The following is a 20920-nucleotide window of genomic DNA, read 5'->3' on the forward strand; positions in this document are numbered from 1 at the left end:
GAAGAAAACATATTAAGGTCAAATTTATTTTAAACAAATTACATATGTGTCATGAGGAATATAGTCTAGCTCCTTAGCTGTTCAAAGAAGAAATAATTGAAACCAGAATCCTAACTGATGAAAGTGGCACTGGTAGATCACAAATTGGGAAAATTTAAAAACCTTGAAAACACTGACCTTAAATCCTTGTCACCTTCGGAGAGTAAAGTCTTAGTCAGGTGGTCAGCAATGAGAACTACTTCACTCTCTGCTAGGAGGCCCTTGGTCTCGACAAGAAGACCCAATCCCACCGCTGCCACCGATTTCAGAGAGTTATTTGTCTCCGACAGTACTGATATGAAGACAGTCAGGGCTCTGTCTTTGTGGAGCGACACCGGATTGGGGAAATCTTTGTAGGGAAATTGCATGGAGACACGGATGAAAGCTTGGAGCACAGAGAGAATATTTTGCCGCATGTTGGCCTGGGGAAAAGTCAATTTGAACGAATATTAGGCAGAACGTTTCAAACCTTTTTGATTAGACAGAAAACAATTGCAGAGCAGAAAACAACTTAGTTTTGGTTGCAGCATTTTTTGAGTCATTGTCCGGGTGTGTCTTACACCCGTTTAAAGCCATAATACACTTTCGGAACAGAAAAAAAAAAAGTTCACAGATTTACAAATAACTTACAGGGTTTACAGAAGGTAATGGTGAAAGACTTCTCTTGAAATATTGTTCCATGAAATGCTTTACTTTTCGAGAAAACATTAAAACAATTATCAATTCTCGTTGTCGAGAATTACGGATTTATTTTAAACACATGTCATGACACGGCGAAACATGCGGAAACAAGGGTGGGTTTTCCCCGTTATTTTCTCCCGACTCCGATGACGGATTGAGCCTAAATTTTCACAGGTTTGTTATTTTATATATAAGTTGTGATACACGAAGTGTGGGCCTTTGGACAATACTGTTTACCGAAAGTGTCCAATGGCTTTAAGACATGCGCACCAGAGTCACACCGAGCCAAGTAGATTAGAAGCAACTCTAGGTCGACCCAAATAAATTTTGGTTTCAGACAGGCGAACTCAACATAACATTTAGAATTGGCTCGGCTCATGACAAGATTAAAATGTCTGAAACCAAAATGCTCCAAAGTCGTTCCGACTTCTATCGCGTCAAGTCGCTCCTTACTGTTTCAGATGCAAACTTTTCATGTACTTTATAACTCAGAATTCGGTTCGGCGCGACTCTGGAGCGCCTGTCTAAAATGAGTGTTACAGCGTTGTGTGCATTTTAGACAACTCAGCGTGCATGCCCTTACTATCATTTTTACGTGAAATTTGGCTCCCAAATGATTACATTCTACAGTGTATAATAAATTACCTGTAGGTGTTTATCAAACTGTTGCAGTAAGAGTGGAATAATGTAGGATAGAATCTTGCTGCAAACTGCTTCTGTAGAACTAGCGACAGCTTGGAGTAGACGACAACTTGGATGTAAGAATCTCAGGTCTGGCTCATTGATGTGCTTCTGACATTCTAAAGAAGAAAAAAAACACACAAAAAAAACAATATCTTAAATTTAATTTCAAGGGTTTAAAATGGAGTTGAAAGAAAATGTGTCAATGTATTTTGAATACATTTTTTTACTTTAAAACCCTTTTCTTAGTTTTATTCTCTCAAATCTCTTAAAGTTAAAGTCTTTTCTATTTTCACAAGTTTTGAACATGTAGCATCAACCTGGGGTTTAAACAAAACTAAAACAAAGATTAAATCATTCTTAAATGTGTTAACAAATTTAAAATAGTCTGGGTCGACAAACAACTCAGTTTGCTTTCCTATCACATACTTTATCAGAATGACATAGACTTAAAAGATAAAATGAACGCCCACACACACCTTTAAGGATTTCGTCCAGGAAATAATCCAGGGAGAAAACAGCGCCCTCTTCTGACCGGTCATCAGACACAGCTTTCACGACGCAGCAAAGAGACCCTAGAGCAGCTTGTTCAAGTTCACCACTGAACGACTGGAATGCCTAAGAGATGTAAAATAGATTTATAGGAAAATTCACACAAGTAATCAACCATGCACTCAAACGGAAAAATTGTTGTCCAACGTGCATTTTTGTAACATGTGAAGAAAATAAACACGAGCATTTGAAAGGATCCTCGTTTCACAACCATGCAAAGCTCTCCCCTCCCTAGCAACAGCACTTACATGAATGAACACATGTATCATCATATGATGTGTCGTAGCCGAGCAGTCAAAGGCACCAGACTCAAGCTCTAGTGTTTCTGATCAGCAGAGTGTGGGTTCGAGTGCCGGTCTTAACACTTGAGCAAGACACTTGACAATTTATTTGCTTCGTCCTTCGGATGGCACGTAATGCTTTTTCAAGAACACACTGCACTTGTATTTAAGAGAAGCGGTTTGTCTTGATGTTTCCAGCGCGGTTGAGTGCAGATTGCGCCAAATCACTTTGTAAGCCTGTACAAGGTGCTATACACACCTGCAGGCATGCATGCTTCGTTTTCAAACAGGCATGCAACTGCCCGTTGAAAAAAAAAAGGGGAAAATCTTCAAAGGCACAACGCAAGTGATTTGATTGGATTGGAATTTAAAAGGATAGAATACAGCAAGACTATGTCAAAATAATAAACATAGTAACAGGAGGATAACAATCAAAACAAATAAACCAAAGTAGAAAACAAGAAGGAGAAACTAGCTGCGCACAAAATTATAAAAAGATAGCTCCAAAAAGCCAATAATTTAGACTTCATTCAGTGGGGTCCTTAAATAAAAATACGAAAAAACAAACAAACTTTTAAAAAAAGTGTTTATCATTAGTGATATGGGTCAAACAAAAACGAAATAAGGCCAAGTAGTTTATGTTTTTTGTTGAAATAGGAGGATAACAATCAAAACAAAACAAATAAACCAAAGTAGAAAACAAGAAGGAGAAACTAGCTGCGCACAAAATATGGGTCAAACAAAAACGAAATAAGGCCAAGTAGTTTATGTTTTTTGTTGAAATTTTAATATAATTTAATTAAGTCCTGCAGTCTAACCACTGAACCACGATGTTCTTGTTCAGCCCAAATTCTTTTTTAAAGATTATCAAGTGATATCTTGAATATTTTTACCTCTTTCCTGCAGTAAGACCACACAGCTTCCAGGTAGTCCTTTAAGTGTTTAGCGCCATACACCGGAGCACACGCTGCTAGGGTCTCAAACGCATCTATCTTAGCACTCTGTAACTCGGAGGCAAGCTTCTCCATCAGCAGCGGTAGACAGAACTGCAGACAAGCAAAAAAAGGAAGAAGTAGGATTTGAAACTTTGCATGGTGGGAGTATAATGTATGCTTCGTTTTTGGAAGGGCATCAAGGCATGACTACATGGTTAAGAGCACCCAATGAGCAAGTTGTACATTTCTACTGCAGCATTTGAAGGGCACCAAGGCAATGACCAGGGGCATGGAGGCAATCGCCATTGCCTCCCCCTGTGAAGTATTAGGCCTGAATCAGGGGCGGATTGCACCAAGCGGTCTTAAACCGGTCTATGTGCTATAGCCAGCTAACTTGAAACGCGCTTAGACAGTCTTTAATTATAGACCAATTGCAATAGCGTGGTCTTTATTTATAGCCAGTCTTAAATTTTAAGCCTGCTCTGAGCTGGCTATAATCGGTCTTTGTTTTGGTTTTTAAAGATGGTGCTGCATTTGTTAATTGCAGATGATTTGATACAAAGAGCTCTACGATGAAATTCTATTTTAGAAATAGATAACACCCATTGGTGATACTTTGTATCGTACATGTAAAAAACTATGTTCCCAAGAGTAAAAATGATACAAGTCACAGATTGGATATCCGATGATTCAAACCAAAGCAATACGAACAATGCCATACCGCCAGTGCCTGCAGAAGTGCTTATGGGGACATTGTTCGTACTGCATTACTTTTTGCCGACTTATCTAAGACCGGCTTATTGCAACAGGCTTAATGACTGACTAAGCTAAGACCGTCTAAGGCAGATAGCCGGCTATAACTGACTGGTCTTAGACCACTTACTTAGACCATTTTATTGCAATCCGCCCCAGGTGAGGTTCGGGTAGCGCCATGTGTCAATCTATTTGAGTAGTGTTGGTTCTGAAAAGAACCGGTGGTAGACAACTGAACATTGCTATCAAGGAAGAAAGACAGAAGAGTTGTGCTTTACGTATATCTTCCTAAACAGTTAAAGACACTTTACACTATTGGTAATTGTCAAAGTCTTCTCCAGTTTTCTCACCAGTCTTCTCACTTGGCGTATCTTAACATATGCAAAAAATAACAAACCTGTGAAAATTTTTAGCTGAAAGTTGAATTTTAGTCAAAGTTGCGAGATAACTATGAAAGAAAATCACCCTTGTCACACGAAGTTGTGTGCTTTTAGATGGTTGATTTTGAAACCTCAAATTCTAAATCTGAGGTCTCTAAATCAAATTCGTGGAAAATTACTTCTTTCTCAAAAACTATGTCACTTCAGAGGGAGCCAATTCTCACAATGTTTTGTACCATCAACCTCTCCCCATTACTCGTTACCAAGTAAGGTTTTATGCTTATAATTATTTTGAGTAACTACCATAGTGTCCACTGCCTTTAAACTGAACTTCTGTTTAACCATTTCTACTGATTACAATCAGACCTATGAGCCCATCTGTAAAAGGAGCCCATCTGTAAAATGTCAACACACTTTCAAATAAAACAACTGAGGTTTGTCTTTCTTGACTAGCTTGTACATGTATGTTCCCATCTTCAAAGTAAGTTTTAAGGAATAGGAAACTCTCTCTGAAAATTCTGAACTCTTGAAATTGTGGGAAATTCTGACGAGTCAAAGGCCAGGATATTACCTCTGCAAACTTCGGAGTACCCGCCAGACACCCTCTGAGTCCTTGAATGAGACTGTCTGTGGATATTCCATGAGGGTCGTTGGGTGGAGGACGGAAATCAATCGGAAAGTAGCAAGACGTCACTTCAAATAACTCCTCGGCGAAAATACCTGGAATGAAGAGAAGAGGTTATAAAGTACGATATACTTGAATGGTCAGTGTGTTGTAAGGGGGGGGGGGGGCTTCTAAGGTCAACAACACTCTGAAATTTGCATTGTTTGCCCTGTAGTAGCTTAGAAGAGGGGCTGCACATGTGCTATCCTAAAACAGATTAGGCATAATGCTAAAAAAGTACAGCTTTTTCGACTACAAGTTTATGAAAAAACCTTCACAGTTTGTATGGATGAAAAAAACCTTCACAGTTGGTATGGATGGTTCTAGACTTGCCATTTTTCATTGTCTTATATTTGTTTTACTGTGAAAAGTCCACTTCTCCTTACACTTGAGGATTTAACCCTTATCAAATTTATGATTAGACTGTCTCTGTTAGTATGGGTCTAGACTTGTCATTTCTTTGTTGACTTATTTTCTCCCATGTAATGTCAACTTCTACATGTACAATTACACTAGAATATTCAACACTTCTTTTGCCAACCATTCAATATCATCCACTATAGTTTTAACTATGCCAACCTGTAATATGATATTGTATCATCCACATTGTTTTTGAATAATTATTCCAGCTTGCAATATTAAATTATGAAGTGAATGCATCTACACAGTACAGTCAACCCTCCTACCGTTGGACCATTTACTATCACCCATTGTGGTTTTGAATTGTATTCACTAATATAACAATATAACATCATGTTGTGAATGAATCTACACAGTACACAGTCAATCCTCCTACTGTCTGACCATTCAATATCATCTACCGTGGTTTTGAATGATGAATAAAACGGTTAGTTGACTCACTCTGTAAAAATGCCTGTAAGTCCTACAAGGTTTCATTAATGGTCAATAAATAAATCAAAAATCAGACTTTTGCCTCACAATCCAGGAGCAAAACTTACCGATAGGAAAATGTTGAATAAGAGTTTGTACAATCTGGAACGCTGTGAGGAGGTTTCGTGGATCTTTCTCACCATCCATGACCTGGATGAAACCATACACGAACTCTGACCCCAGCTCCTGTAACTCTGACAACCAAACAACAGAAAAAATATGAGCGGTAAACTCGGGCTGGGAAAGATAAAGATTGTTATCTGAACCGTGAACCTTAGCAATGCCCTGTGAAAAAAAAAAAAAAAAACACTGTCGAGCTGCTGATCGCCAGATAGAAAAACATTCAATAGGAAAAAAATGAATCATTTGCAGGGCTAAAAATATAACTGAACCTGACAGACGCAAGGCCAGTAGTTATAGCACCTGGCCAGCGAAACTGCAACCATACAAGGCCAGTGCATGTTTAAAGGCAGTGGACACTATTGGTTATTACTCAAAATAATGATTAGCATTAAACCTTACTTGGTAACGAGTAATGGGGAGTTGTTGATAGTATAAAACATTGTGAGAAACGGCTCCCTCTGAAGTAAAGTAGTTTTTGAGAAAGAAGTTATTTTTTCACAAATTTGATTTTGAGACCTCAAGTTTAGAATTTGAGGTCTCAAAATCAAGCATCAGAAGCACACAACTTCGTGTGACAAGGGTTTTTTTTTCTTTCATTATTATCTCGCAACTGCGATGACCGTTTGAGCTCCTATTTCAAAGGTTTGTTATTATTTATATGTTGAGATACACTAAGCGAGAAGATTGGTCTTTGACAATAACCAATAGTGGCCAGTGTGTTTAACTTAACACAAAAACACAAAACAAACACAACCCTAACACAAGCAAGATCTTCAAGCTTAATGACACAAGAAGACAGACATGCAACTTCCTAATTGCAAAAAAAAAGAGCAAATGGTCGATCGCTATTAACTTTTGTGTTTTTCGGTTTTCTATGGCACTGTTATAAAAAGAAACAGAGGAAATCAGTTCAGCGGCTGAAAAGTTGCGTGGCTGAGAAAAATACAAAATCTAAATCTTACCTTCCAGCCTGGAATACAGGAAATTATTGATGATTGAGTAGACAGACTGTCGGTCAGTCTGAACCAGCGATTGAACCTGAACCTCCTTAAAGACGTTAGTGCAGATCTTGACTGCATCACCAGTCGGTAAAGAACTCAATGTACTCTGAGAGAAAATGAGAACAATAATCTTCGTCAAGTAGAGCTATTGTTTCAAGCAGGGTCCAATTTCATCAAGCTGTTGCGCAGGAAATTCTGCTTAGCAAATTTCTTCGCTAAGCAAGAAATGACATGGTCACTATAATGGCAGCATATGGTATTCTGGCAGGGAACTCTATGTTTGCAAAGTCACAAAAAGCAGATAAGTTTTAAGCCCTAAGCATGAGTTTTAAGCACTAAGCCGACGATATGGAATTTGGCTAAACTTGATCCTTAAATTCTTACCAATGAAAGTATGCCATAAATGGTGTGGGGTGTTACAGAGTGGTGGTCCTTTAGTCTGTCACAGAAAAATGCAGTCAGTAGTCCAGCTGGATAAAGAGTAAATAATATGAATTAATAAATCACAAGGGAAACTGACTAGTTAAATTTGAAGTGATTTGGGGTTAAATAAAGAACAGTTGACTACAGCGAAATTTGAACCAATGACCTTGCGGACAAATAGATTGGCGCTCCAACAACTGGGTTTCCGCTAACATAGGGCTATATGGCTCAGTTGGTAGAGCTCCGGCACGTTAATCCAGATGTTGTTGGTTCAAATCCCGCTGTAGTAAATTTGTCTTTACTTCACCCACCATCAGTAAATACTATGATGAATTAAATACTAAACAAATAAACGTCAGTTTAGTGGTTGACCAGAAAGAGGGGAGAATTTTTGTTGTTGATGTTGTACTCATTTTCAAATAGATACGTGAGTGGAGAACAAATTACAAGTCTCTAAACTCACGCTAAAATAGTTTCAATGGGAGACTTTTAAGGCCGGTTTATAATCGGTCGCGCGACCAGTGCAATTTAAAGGCCTCAGCGATGACTATAAACTGTGTTTTTTAGGATCGTGTGTCAAGATTTTTATCGCGCGACCGACTATAAACCAGCCTTAAGACGGTCCTTTTTCACAGTTATTGCTTATGCTCAGACCTACAAAAAGGACCATTATGTTGCCAGCATCTCAAAAGTCTCCTATTGCCATAGTATTCTATACCCTTCCAGAGCAAAATTTGTCAACATCTTAACCATCAAATGACATCGTTCTGAGAAAATGGGTCCATATATTTTTGTACGTGGATGTAAAATTGTTCAGTGCTTAACTAAATTTAATGTTTAACAAGTCTATGAAAATGGACCCTGGTCCAAAATGAGTCTATGTTTGAAATAATGGTAAGTTTAAAGACTCTGGTTGCTGAAAAAATTCTTAGAGTGTTGGGGGAGTGGGGAACACTCTCAAGATTTAATCTTAAAGGCAGTGGTCCCTCTGAAGTTAGCTAGTTTTCGAGAAAGAAGTAGCTTTCCAAAAATTTGATTCCAAAACCTCAGATTTAGAATTTGAGATCTCGAAATCAAGCATCTGAAAGCACACAACTTTGTGTGACCATGGTGCGATAAGGGTGTTTTTTTTCTTTCATTAATATCTCGCAACTTCGACGAACGATTGACTCAGCTCAAATTGTATGCATATGTTGAGATACACCAACTGTGAAGACTAGTCTTTGACAATTACCAATAGTGTCTAGTGTCTTTAAGACATTAACATAAAATTGCAGGCCCTAGATTGTATTACCCTCGTCTGCTGATAGCTTATTCCTCGGTAGTTGATGAATTGTTTTAGCCAGAAGCAATGTACCCCTTCCTCTGATGTCATTTTCTTTGCTGGTCAGGTACGGCCTGTTGATCAAAAAGTGTTTATAACATGGGAAAGATTAAAGAGATGTAAAATTCGCATAGGGGATAAAGAATAATAATTATGGTTTTTACCCATACACCAATGTGTGTTAGCACTGTAGGCCTATACTCAGTTTTTTTGCAGAGTACTGTGAAAAAATATCACAGGCATGTTACTCAGGTGGGATTCGAACCCACGACCCTTGCAATTCTAGAGCAGTGTCTTAGTAACTAGACTACCGAGGTTGCCCGGTAGCTAAAGGCAGTTCGAATCCTATGTTTTGGTACCGCAACGGTATAAGAGATGTTAAATTTGCATCTGGGATAAAGAATATTAATTTTGGTTTTTACCAGTACACCGATGTGTGTTCGCACTGTATACTCAGTACTTTCCCAGAGTCCTGTGAAAAAATATCACATGCATGTAACTCGGGTGGGATTCGAACCCACGACCCTTGCAATTCTAGAGCAGTGTCTTACCAACTAGTGCTGGGCGAATAGTGAAATTTTGATATTCGGATACTGCTGGCCAACTATCTGAAATTAACCGGATATTCAAATAGTTTTTTCGCCGCTAGCTATTATTATTATTATTATTATTATTATTATATTTTTTTGCAGCTAAAGGGCGCTGTTCGTTTGTGAATGAGATCGTATGGGCGGATTGATATTAGTTTTAAACAGTGTCACTCAGTTCATTCATAAAAATAACCGGATCTAATTTAAAGATGGCGATTTGCTTTTTCTTTTGATCGTGATTGACTCTACGTGAAGGAAAACTTTCGTAATCTTTGAACAAAATACGTCAGAAATGTCATTGTTTTATATGTTCACGGAGGTGAGCATAGTTAAATACTTTATTTATGCTGTTTTATGCTGTCTTAATAGAAGTTTCATAAGGATTCAGTCAAAAAATTCATATCAGTTGTCGCCCGACATCCGCGGATATTTGGATATTAAAAGAATATGCGATTACTTGGTTGTAATTACAGAACTATCCGGTTTATAAATAGCTATTCGCGCTGTATGTGGATATCCGGTTAAGAAAAAAAAGGCATTCGCGGTTAGGGATAGGAAAACCTATTCGCCATTAACCGGATGTTCCAATAATTCGCCCAGGCCTATTACCAACTACATTACCAACTACACTAATTCTAGAGCAGTGTCTTACCAACTAGACGACTGAGGTTGCCCGGTAGCTAAAGGCAATTCGAATCCTATGTTTTGGCAGCGGGTACGGCAACAATATAAGAGATGTTAAATTTGCATCTGGGATAAGAATACTAATTTTGGTTTTACCCATACATTGATGTGTGTTAGCACTGTATACTCTTTTCCTGAGCAAAAAATATCACAGGCATGTTACTTGGATGGGATTCAAACCCACCAAAAATTTTCACGGTTACACACCTTTGTTCGAACATCAAAAATGTATTTTCCTAACCCTAACCCTAACCCTAACCCTTCCTATTGTGCAGAAGATCACAACAGTTTATCAGAACATAGAGTTGTCCGTACATAGGGCTGTCAGAAAATAGGGATAACTTTCCGTATGGCGACACCATGTCTCATTGAGGTAAATTAGATACTTTATTATTTAAAACAGAATTTTTTTTCAAACATAGGCGTGCTGAAATATAGGGGAGTCAGAAGAAAGGGTTGTCAGAACTTAGGGGTGCTGAAACAATAAATAAATGAATATGGACTACTGAAAAATCTTCCCTGATGACTAGCTCTATATTATAATCCACAACATGTTGTGAATCTAATGTACCCTTCATTCACCAACAATGGTACTTCAGTTCAGCCTTACCCAAGCAGTTCAATGAGCTCCAGCAGCTTCAGTTCACCATTGCAGACTCCTAAACAAAAAAACCAGAAACAAATTAATTTATGAATGGGATAGAAATGTTTTTCCAAATTGTCTGTATCCTGCCCTAATTCGTAGTTTCACCACACGCGTGGCTGTGTCGTTCGCTAAATTTACATGCGTCAATATCTGGTCCCAAGGCAAAAACGCAAAAGTAAACTTAATTTTTCACAATTTTACTGCAGCTTTTTCCAAGATATTTTGTTTTCTATGGATTCATTTATCTTTATTCTTCTGGAAAACTGAATCCTTGTTCGATTTGGACAAGGTTAACGTTATCAATTCGCGAGTTATTCACAGCTACTTTTCACACACAAACAGATAGTGAGATACGTTTTACAAAACTGCCATTTTGACAGACTCGCTACGTTAAAACTAGTGTCTAGAAGTTAGAACTTGGTAGAAGTAGCTCCTGACCACCCGTTCTGTGTGTGTTTAATGAATGTTTGGTTGGGTTCAGAGACAGCAGCAATGCCATGGCTGCTAATGCTAGTGTGGCGTGGAAAAGTTTCCGTATGGCGCCACCACTTTTTCATTCGATATGAAATAATATAGTATCTAACAGGCCTGTATGCTTTGTTTTTGAAAGGGCAAGGGCACCAAGGCATTTTCTCCTTGGTAAAGGGCGCCCTATATGAGGAAATTGTAAATTTCTACTGGAGCATTTCAAGGGCACCAAGGCAATGGCAAGGGGCAACGGAGGCAATCGCCTCCGTTGCCTCCGTGAAGTATCAGGCCTGATCTAATTTACCTCAATGAGATATCCCTTTTTGTAAAAATGAGTGAAAAAGTGGTGGCGCCATACGGAAAGTTATCCCCTTTTTTTTTTTGGGGGGGGGGGCATGCAGCGGGGGGATTGCAGCAGTACATTATGAAGCAACGTATTTTTACTGAGTCCCAAAGCCCATTCTATCTATCAATGAAACTTATAATACTTGCCATTTGAAATTTCTGTTATTTCGCTGTCATTTTGCTGCTCTCCTTTGACGATGTTTTCCAATTTTGCCATCCACATGGACGCAGCCATCTTGGATTATGCTATGGTTCAGTTAAAGAAAAACAAAATAAAACACCAATTTAGAATACTGTGTATATAAAGTTAAATAAACTTTACTTATTTATTATTTTACACATTAGTTGCTTAAAATTAAATTGTTGAATTACTTTCTAAGAAACTGTATCACTACATTTTTGTACCAAAATAGTAATAAAGTTCTACTCTTAAGCCAGAGCCTTAGCCAAATCTCCATAACCAAAAGATTGCAGCTAAATAAACAGCCAAAGCCGTAATCCGTAGGATGGGTTCCGCCTCTTATTTCCCTGTTTTACCGTGCTGTGTAATACCAAACACCAGACTAACGTCGTAACTACACATGAACAGTGCCATCAAGAGTCCGGCAAAATAACTGAAACTGGAAAGGTGGAAAAACCTTGGTGAAATTCCTTTGTTTTATGCCTTCGGTCTTCGTAAGCTCATGAAGGTTGAAGATGGGTGGTTGCTGGAGTGCTGGACATGATGGGGCCAGCGTTCGGGGTGACCCCGCCGATGGAACAGTCGGTTCAAGTGAGATATCATTTTCGGATTTTGTTTAGTTTCCCCTCGGATCTTCAGCTGTTGTGTTAAATTGCAATATCATCATCATTCTGCCCTCGCCCTTTGCTCTGCTGTGTGTTGTTTTTGATTAATTCATTTGTTTACGGAGCGCTTAAGGTGCACAATGTTTTGGGGTCTTAACTTTGGCTGAATAAATAATTAAATTATATAATCTTATCTCAGGCCTGTATGCTTCGTTTTTGAAAGGGTAAGGGCACCAAGGCATTTTCTTTTTGGCAAAGGGCACCCTATGAGGAAATTGTAAATTTCTACTGGAGCATTTCATGGGCACCAAGGCAATGATAAGGGGCAACGGAGGCAATCGCCTCCGTTGCCTCCGTGAAGTATCAGGCCTGATTTTATAACCCCTAGTTTAATTTTTAAAACATAAACAACACCCTATCATTCAATCATTATCAACATGATCAACAAGCTATGACCAAGTTTTTAGCCATCCTCCAACCATCCCATGGAGGACAAATTAGTTAAGGAATCCCTGTTCTAAAGAGAATTGGTTGGTGTCATGAGTTTTGAAAGACGTAAACATTGGTCAAAGCTGGTGATTAGCCTTAGGTAGAACTACCTAATGTAACCCTCCTCCCGACGGCCGCCAGGCCAGAGGGTTACATAACACCCCTTTCACAGGCAGAATGGTTTAGTCCAACTCCGTCGCAGCTCTGCAGTTCGTCAATCCAATAGGCTGGAGTGGTACCTGCGGTTCAGTGCTTGGTGACCAAAAAATAAAGCATTGAACATATCAGGAAGTCCAAAAACATGCGGTGCGGCAGGTTCAACCAGGGAAAATTACAGGATTTAGTTTGTTTTCCTAGAACTTGTGTCATGATTTTCGAAAGTGGTAAAAACGGAGCAAATCTGTTGACTAGCTGTCGAAATTGTACGTGTTGGACCAAATTTCCATTTACCATTCGAGGTTGGCTCGTAACCTTCCGCCGTCAGGAGGAGGGTTACGTTATCGCAACTAGCTTGGATCGTCTTCAGGAGTATGCTGGACTCTGTTGCTGGATGTTGCATTTAAAAGTACTGGCTGCCATGGAAATTTATTGGTAGTTGGGTTCACCTGTTAGTACTCACACCATGCAAAGTTTCAATTCCTACTTATAATTGTTATCATATAGGGCCGAGTGGATAAGACAGGGGTCGAAATTGCCACTAGCCCGCTAGCCCGGGACTACCAGATTTACAGCCGGGCTACTCATTTTTCCAGTTTGATAGCCCGACGGGCTAGTGGAAAAATAATGCAAAAATCATCATCACAAACAATAAAGAACTATGTTATTGGTGTATTGTAAAGTTTGAGCTGTGACGCGAGACATAATGTGTCTTTCGGGCTACCAAATTCTAATCAGGGCTACTAAAAATTATTGGTTACTAGCCCTGCTGACTACCATGGAATACACTTAATTTCGACCCCTGTAAGAGCACCGTACTCAAGCCCTGGTGCTTCTGTTCAGCAGAGTGTGGGTTCGAATCACGGTCATGACACTTGTGTCCCTGATTAAGAAACTCAACTATAATTGCTTCTCTCCACCAAGGGTGAAATGGGTACCTGTGAGGGCAGAGATGGTTCTTGTGATTGATTTAGCCGAGTAGCGCATAATTATTGCAAAGGCTGTATACTCACCAAGGAACTGTGATGGTTTAAGGAATGATTAAAGGCCCAGTGACCAGGGATAATAATGTTGCAAGCCCTTTGAGATGCCCTTAAGGTGGGAAAAGCGCTATTATAAAAACTGCAAAAAATAGTTAATGGCCTGACGTTTCGACCCTAGCAGAGTCTTTCTCGAAGGCTAAATGATTATAAAAACTGGTTAGTATTATTATTATTATGTATAATAATGAGCTACAAATTGTTTAATTTGGCTACAGTGCCCCTAGGTCGAAACCAGCCTTTAAAACCAGAAAGCCCAAAGTGGAAAAGTGATGTCCCTCTCACAGATGGTCAACTACGGAGTAAACGAGATGAATTCTGGGAGACAGCACCAGCCTATGAGGGAAGGAAAGAGATTTGGGATGCTCTTAAAGGTGCAGCTCTGGCCATGGAGTCAGGGGATCATACTTTGGCTCAGGCAATTATTGATGGCGCTAATATAACATGCCCTAATGGTAAGTAATTTGGGTTTTTTTTCAACATGTCTTAACTCAAAATCAATCTTCGGACATCAGCCATTTGAAAAACATTTAAAAGTTGTATTTTTATTACACCATGCTATGTTTTTGGTTCATATTCTTTTCATTTAAACTTATTCGACTGCAACTCAATAATCAAACTTCACAGGCCAACCACAAACTTGTTTTTTCTTTCAAAAACTAGTGACGCCAATCAAGACTAGGTTTATGCCAAATAATAGCCTGCTAAAGATATAAACCTTGTGTTAATCTTCACTTTGTAAGAAGTGCAGAGGGGAAAATAAAATGTAGCACTTAATTGACTAACTAGTTATAAATGTTTCTATCTGCATTTAGATTTCGTAGCAACAACTACTTCATCAGACACAATGAAGAAAAACAACTTCAACTGTAATAGTATTTTCTCTAACTAAATACTATCAGAAATAACTCACTAGGAAACAATATGCTGGGCTTCTCAAATCGTGTTGTCATAAACTTTCCGTGTGTACTGTAAAGTAACATAATCTTTACATGTGAAAACTGTGTACAGCTAGCTAGAAACCATCCAGTTACTGTGTACAGCTAGCTAGAAACCATCCAGTTGCAGAAGCTGCCAACTGAGGGCGCTAGACAAAGACAAGATGATTCACTTGTCACATCAACCAAGATATATATATAAAGTTCAGCACAGTCTGAACAAAGAATAGTAATGAGTCAATGCCATAGTGTGACAAAAAGCCACAATCCCTGTTCAGGTCATTACCAACACAGTGTAGCTTTAAGATAGAAAATGTAAGAATTGATGGTATCTTTTTCGTTGTGGTACTTTCTCTTTCATTGTTTGGATGTATCCATGCATTTGACCGTATTCAAACACTACAAACAAACATATTGAGTGTAGAAATACATGCCTGTATTCCAACTTCAAGGTTTCAGTTTGGATTTGGTTAAAAAGGGTGTCCAAATTTGCTGGAAATTTTAAAACTTTGTGTCCAATTTGCTCACTAAGAATAAATGTAGATGTAAAATGATAGATAAAACAGGGTGTCCAAGTTGAAAACAGAATGTCCAAAAGACACTGCAGCCCAGACACCCCTCTGGCTAACACTATACAGGCCTGATACTTACAGGAACACAGTGCCTTGGATCGGTCGAGTTGGTCTTTGAAAAGCGTTTGTTATAAAATGCACATGGGTAGAAAGATGTTGTAAAAGTAGAATACAATGATCCACACAAACATGCCTCGAAATTGCGTGGTTTTCCTTATACCTCATCGACTAACACGGTCGGCCATTTATGGGAGTCAAACTTTTGACTCCCATAAATGGCCGACCGTGTTAGTTCGCACAGTAAAAGGAAAACCACGCTATTTCGAGGCAAATTTGTGTGGATCATTGTATTCTACTTTTACATCATCTTTCTAACCATATGCATTTTATAGAAAACGGTTACAAAACGCTTTTTATAGACCAACTCGTCCGATCCAAGGCAACGTGTTCCTTTAATGGAGGAAGCAAAGGCGTATGCCCCGATGCCCCTGGTCATTGCCTTGGTACCCTTGAAATAGTCTAGTTTTCCTCATAGAGTGCCCTTTACAATGATAAAATGCCTTGGTGCCCCTGCCCTTTCAAAAATGAAGCATACAGGCCTGCTATGTATTTTTTTGTTAGTTGTGCGATGCTAATAGTGCGATGACCATTTTGTGAATGTCCTACTTATAAAATGCCTTGGTGCCTCTGCCCTTTCAATAATGAACCATACAGGCCTCCTATGTATTTTGTTAATTGTGCGATGTAAATAGTGCGATGACCAGCTTGTTAATGTCCTATTTATTACAGGAATGCTAACAGATTGCTACGATGAATTAGGAAATCGATATGTCCTTCCTGTCTACTGTCTAAGCCAGCCCGTAAACATGGTTGAGGACGAGAGTGAATCAGACTTGGGGCAGGACGAACCCCTTCCCGTAGGGGGCGTTGAAACAACCATCAAACTTCGACTGTCCACTGGCAAGGACGTCAAAATGACCGTCCGTTCAACGGAGACTGTGCACCAGGTCAAAAAGCGACTGAACACTCAGACTGGAGTTGAGCCCATGCGTCAACGCTGGTTCTTCTCAGGGAAATTGTTAACGGACAAAACTAAGATCGAGGAGGTGAAGATACCGAAGGGTTACGTGGTGCAGGTGATAGTCTCTGAAGCTAATCCGCCACCCGTGGATGGATGACGTTAGGGTTATTAGAATGGTGCATTATACTATCGGACATGTGCTCTTATTTTCTCTCTTTCAATGTGTACCCTCCTCACAGTAGTCAAAATTGTGTACGTGTCGTGACCTGATTCAGGGGTTAATTTTTTATTGTTCCCCCCCCCCTCTCTGTTTTTTTATTCCATTGAATGTTGACATGAAAACAATGCACTTTTTAATGGTCAATTACCACAACGTCAACATTCAAGCAACAATATTAGAATTTCAGCAAATAGATTTGTTGATGTTTTCATGCAAAGATAAGTTTGATTTTTAAAACTGGCGAATCAATTTATCTAAAATAAAATTAGCAAAACAGAATTGCACTTTAAGCCTCAATCCAAGCCTGGAATTTCATAGTTGAGGGGACAAGGCCATTTTCTCATTGCAATGGGCACTTCCTTTGGAAAATCTTAAAGTCTACAGGAAACTGTTGATGGGGCACCAAGGCCAAGACCAGGGTCAACAGAGGTCATGGCCTTCATGTAATTCCAAGCCTGCTAAGCACAACTCAAACCCCAAATTAAACAGCTGGTTCTGTTTAATATTGTCCAAACAAAATTGTGTACTGCTATAGACCCTTTGTCATTAAACCACTATCTTGGTCATGTTCCCTGTACCCAACGACAGTAATGGATGCTTATATTCATTATACAGAAGGGAACCAGACTATTTGCCCTTCCAGACTCGGTGCAATACACTGAGTAGAATGGTGAATAATCAAGATGGCCGCATCATGATAAATGTCTATACTGATTGTGTTTAACATTAGATGAGGCACACCACCACAAGTTCAATACTTTGTTTTTTGAGAAATAGAGATCTGGCGGATTATTATCGATTGTGTATAACTGTACATTTGTTTTCTTAAATGGAACAACGTAGGGTCTGTGTCATTCCAGGGCCAAATAAAGCTGCTTAAGCAAAAAAAGCTGCTAAGCACAAAAAACTTATGCTTACCAGAACAAGGTTACCAGCAAAACTACCATGTCTCATATACAATTTGTCACTGGTATCCTGCTCATTTCAGCTAAGCAGGAAATGTATAAGCAATATTTTCTACTGAAGCAACTCTATGAAATTTGGACCTGGTGTTGAGAGTAAGGGAATTCACGAGTTAACCAGTGATGCATAACATTCTTTGAAATGTGACACATGCTCGTTTAATAAATGAAGTCTAGTGTTTGACAGGTCAACCTAGAGATAGGTTATTGCCTGCTGGTCAGGCATTGAATGGTTAGTAATCATAGTTTAAAATGCAGATCAGTAGACAAATTCACATGATCAGTGTATAGTCAATGAAATGCATAAAATCCAACTTTAAAAAGCTTGGTCAAAGCAGAATTTTTTCTGACAAAATGAACGTATTTGTGTGGGCAATCTTCAACAGGTAAAAGACTTTTTTATGAGTAAAGAGTTAATTCCTAAAGACTGTGCAAGTCAAACATTTGTTTTGACCTTTTTGGTCAAATGTTCACTGCTTAATAATGCGTGAAGGAAACAAACTCGCGCATTTTAAGGTGTGCTGATGTTTTAAGTCAGGCAAGACTCGCACAGTCTATTGCAGCTTAACTACCGGCACAGTAGCAAAGGACACTTAAAGGCAGTGGACACTATTGGTAATTACTCTAAATAATTATCATCATAAAACCTTTCTTGATTACGAGTAATGGGGAGAGGTTGATGGTATAAAAAATTGTGAGAAACAGCTCCCTCTGAAGTGACGTAGTTTTCGAGAAAGAAACAATTTTCAACGAATTTGATTTCGAGACCTCAAGTTTAGAATTTGAGGTCTCGAAATCAACTATCTTAACGCACACAACTTCGAGTGACAAGGGTGTTTTTTTCTTTCATTATTATCTTGTGAGTTCGATGACCGATTGAGCTCAAATTTTCACAGGTTTGTTATTTTACGCATATGTTGAGATACACCAACTGTGAAGGCTAGTCTTTGACAATATTACCAATAGTGTCCACTGTCTTTAAGTGTTTGGTGTCATTAGACTTTGATTCAATGCTGTGAGGACTTCTTGGAGTGTGGGAAAATAGCTGTTGTTAAGATGAAACTTATCTTAGTGACAGGTTTAATAAGTGCATTAAAGCAGGATAAATACTTAGCAAATACTAAGATGGATTAGACCCTTTGCATTCAACGTAACTAGTGCAAACAGCCCCCTCACAATAAGCCTATTCGGAGTTCCAGCTGCGCATGTCTGTTACTGCTCACAACGCAGTTTGTTGCTCTCTAGTGACCTTTACGGGAGAGTAACAAACTGCAATTTCAGCAGAACAGACATGCGCAGCTGGAACTCCGAATAGGCTTATTGTGAAAGGTCGACCTATCATTGGCTACGAGTTGTGCGCTGCGTGTTTGTTTCCATTGTTTGATCTCACGAATGGCGGCCAATGCAAGGGGTCTGTTCTTGTCACATGATGTACCCAGAAATTGCAAATATAATGCATAGCCATTGATAGTAGGGTGTCTATATTGCACACTTTAAATACTTAACTATGTGAAAAAAGACAAGCAGGGCAATCAAGTTGTACAACAGGTGTCCACACCATGCCTCAAACAACGTTGTGGGTAAATTTTATTTTCACTTACATGTTTCATATCCAAAGATGAAACATTTCAAAGTATTTTCGTAATGATGAGAATTTCTAGCGGCTCAATTTGGAGTTTATAGTATTTTAATGAACTAACGTGGATGGCTACACACAAATTGTTACACATGTATATTTTAATGAGATGTAACCACTGGTTACAATAATACACTTATTTTGTATCTGTAAATAGAAAACAACAAGTATAGTTCTTGAAGGCTAATGGAAGATAAGCCTTGGCAAAATTAACGCAGCCTCGCTACCATTGGTAATTGTGGTATTGAGTTTTGATACCTCTCACCCTTGTACCGAAAAAGACCGCTGATTGAATACTAAAAGTGACTACTTTGCGTGCAAGCTTGTTAAGGAGTTTTGAGTGCTTGCAGGACGCATAGTATGCGGGTGTCAAAATGCGAGTATTTTGACGTGACTCCATTTTCAATTGATCATGTTTTCACACGGTCACCCAAAATTGCATCAATTAGATATATCGCAAGATCAAAAAGCATATTGAGAGGGGACCGGTTGTTTTTTGACTGGATGCCTCTTTTGCGGGCAAATATACATGAGCGGGTGCATAGAGTGGATCCGCCACAGGCCTTATTAAAAAGTGCCCGATTTTAATGAACCAACTCGAGGGGTGATGAGAAAGCAAGGCATGCCGGGGTAAAAAATGACGTGGCATCATCGATCACCCCTGGGAACGAGTTTGGAATTATTGACTTTAGCTGTGGCTATGGCTGGCTTACTGAAAAGGCAAGAGCCATAGCCAATGATGCTTGAATCAGACTCTGGCATATACTTCAACCAGACACCTTGATCATGCGCTAAGGAAGGGGGAGGGGGAGCTCGAAATTTTTTTTTTTTTCAGGCGGTTATTTTGGTAATTTGTACTCTATATAATTTTTATCTTTAAGATAATGAGGCTGTATAGTAGTTTTAAAAAGTCCTATTTGTAGTGATACATGATACATTTATCATTATTCAGCCATTTATGTCTTGATTCCTGTCTCTAGTAACAATGAATGGTTTATTTTCATTGATGAAAAGTGAGACCTGACTATTGGTATCCACGGAGCTCTGTTTGGTACATAGAGTTATACATAAGAACTTGACTGACGTCTTGGGCCAAGACTAGTAATGCAGTCAGCAAATAGATTGTGTAAATCTTGTGTTTGGAATACAAAAAATTATTTAATTTTGCCTTCAAAGGAGACTGAAGGCAAGTAAACTGGTTGAGTGATAGGAGCCTTGATTGCAGGATTTCTTTTAGAAACACTGAAAGAGTTTCTTATTTATGTTTTTGTTCTGTTGTAATTCTCTGAATAGTGCATCACCGTTGGCAACAATAAAAATCTTGGGAATCTTTGTAACTTTAAATTATTAATACTGCCCTTAAATTTCCACAAACAACACTGCTCTTGATTTTGTTAATTGTATTCTATTATTAATGTCAATTTATTTATAAACTCTTTTAAGCTAATTAATTGTGCTAGTTAAATCTAAAATGTAAAAGAAGAATGATGTATTTATTTTAGGTTTTTTTTTTCTAAGTAAGGTGAGAGTTCACATTACTGAGGTAGAGTTAGGACTACTCCTAGGAGATATTAAAGGAACACATTGCCTTGGATCGGTCGAGTTGGTCTTTGAAAAGTGTATGTAATCGTTTGTTATA

The 20920-nt window shown here is 38.8% G+C and overlaps 2 protein-coding genes across 2 annotated transcripts in view; one reads left to right on the forward strand and one right to left on the reverse strand.

Moving 5' to 3' along the window:
* The window catches only part of LOC139940457 (MMS19 nucleotide excision repair protein homolog), a 24313-nt gene extending 12171 nt beyond the window's left edge, over positions 1-12142 (reverse strand). The window contains exons 1-12 of the mRNA XM_071936720.1: positions 12100-12142; positions 11609-11707; positions 10613-10661; positions 8699-8802; positions 7366-7451; positions 6943-7087; positions 5926-6051; positions 4874-5022; positions 3128-3280; positions 1881-2019; positions 1366-1520; positions 178-461 (exon numbers count right to left, since the gene is read on the reverse strand). Of these exons, the coding sequence (XP_071792821.1) occupies positions 178-461; positions 1366-1520; positions 1881-2019; positions 3128-3280; positions 4874-5022; positions 5926-6051; positions 6943-7087; positions 7366-7451; positions 8699-8802; positions 10613-10661; positions 11609-11696 (1478 nt within the window). The 5' untranslated portion in view covers positions 11697-11707; positions 12100-12142. The remainder of the gene's footprint in view (positions 1-177; positions 462-1365; positions 1521-1880; positions 2020-3127; positions 3281-4873; positions 5023-5925; positions 6052-6942; positions 7088-7365; positions 7452-8698; positions 8803-10612; positions 10662-11608; positions 11708-12099) is intronic.
* On the forward strand, positions 12046-20920 carry LOC139940459 (ubiquitin domain-containing protein 2-like). The gene is made up of 3 exons (XM_071936721.1): positions 12046-12233; positions 14151-14387; positions 16232-20920. The coding sequence occupies exons 1-3, from the start codon at positions 12158-12160 to the stop codon at positions 16618-16620; spliced, it is 702 nt and encodes a 233-aa protein (XP_071792822.1). The 5' UTR covers positions 12046-12157; the 3' UTR covers positions 16621-20920.

This window comes from Asterias amurensis, chromosome 8 (genome assembly GCF_032118995.1).
Source record: "Asterias amurensis chromosome 8, ASM3211899v1".
NCBI lineage: Eukaryota > Metazoa > Echinodermata > Asteroidea > Forcipulatida > Asteriidae > Asterias > Asterias amurensis.

Excerpts from the sequence above, each read along its gene's own strand:
- LOC139940459 (XM_071936721.1), top strand. The coding sequence starts at position 12,158 with ATGGGTGGTTGCTGGAGTGCTGGACATGATGGGGCCAGCGTTCGGGGT. Across the intron at positions 12,234-14,150 it reads CGATGGAACAGTCGGTTCAA|TGCCCCTAGGTCGAAACCAG; the intron begins GTGAGATATCAT and ends ATTTGGCTACAG. Across the intron at positions 14,388-16,231 it reads TAATATAACATGCCCTAATG|GAATGCTAACAGATTGCTAC; the intron begins GTAAGTAATTTG and ends TATTTATTACAG.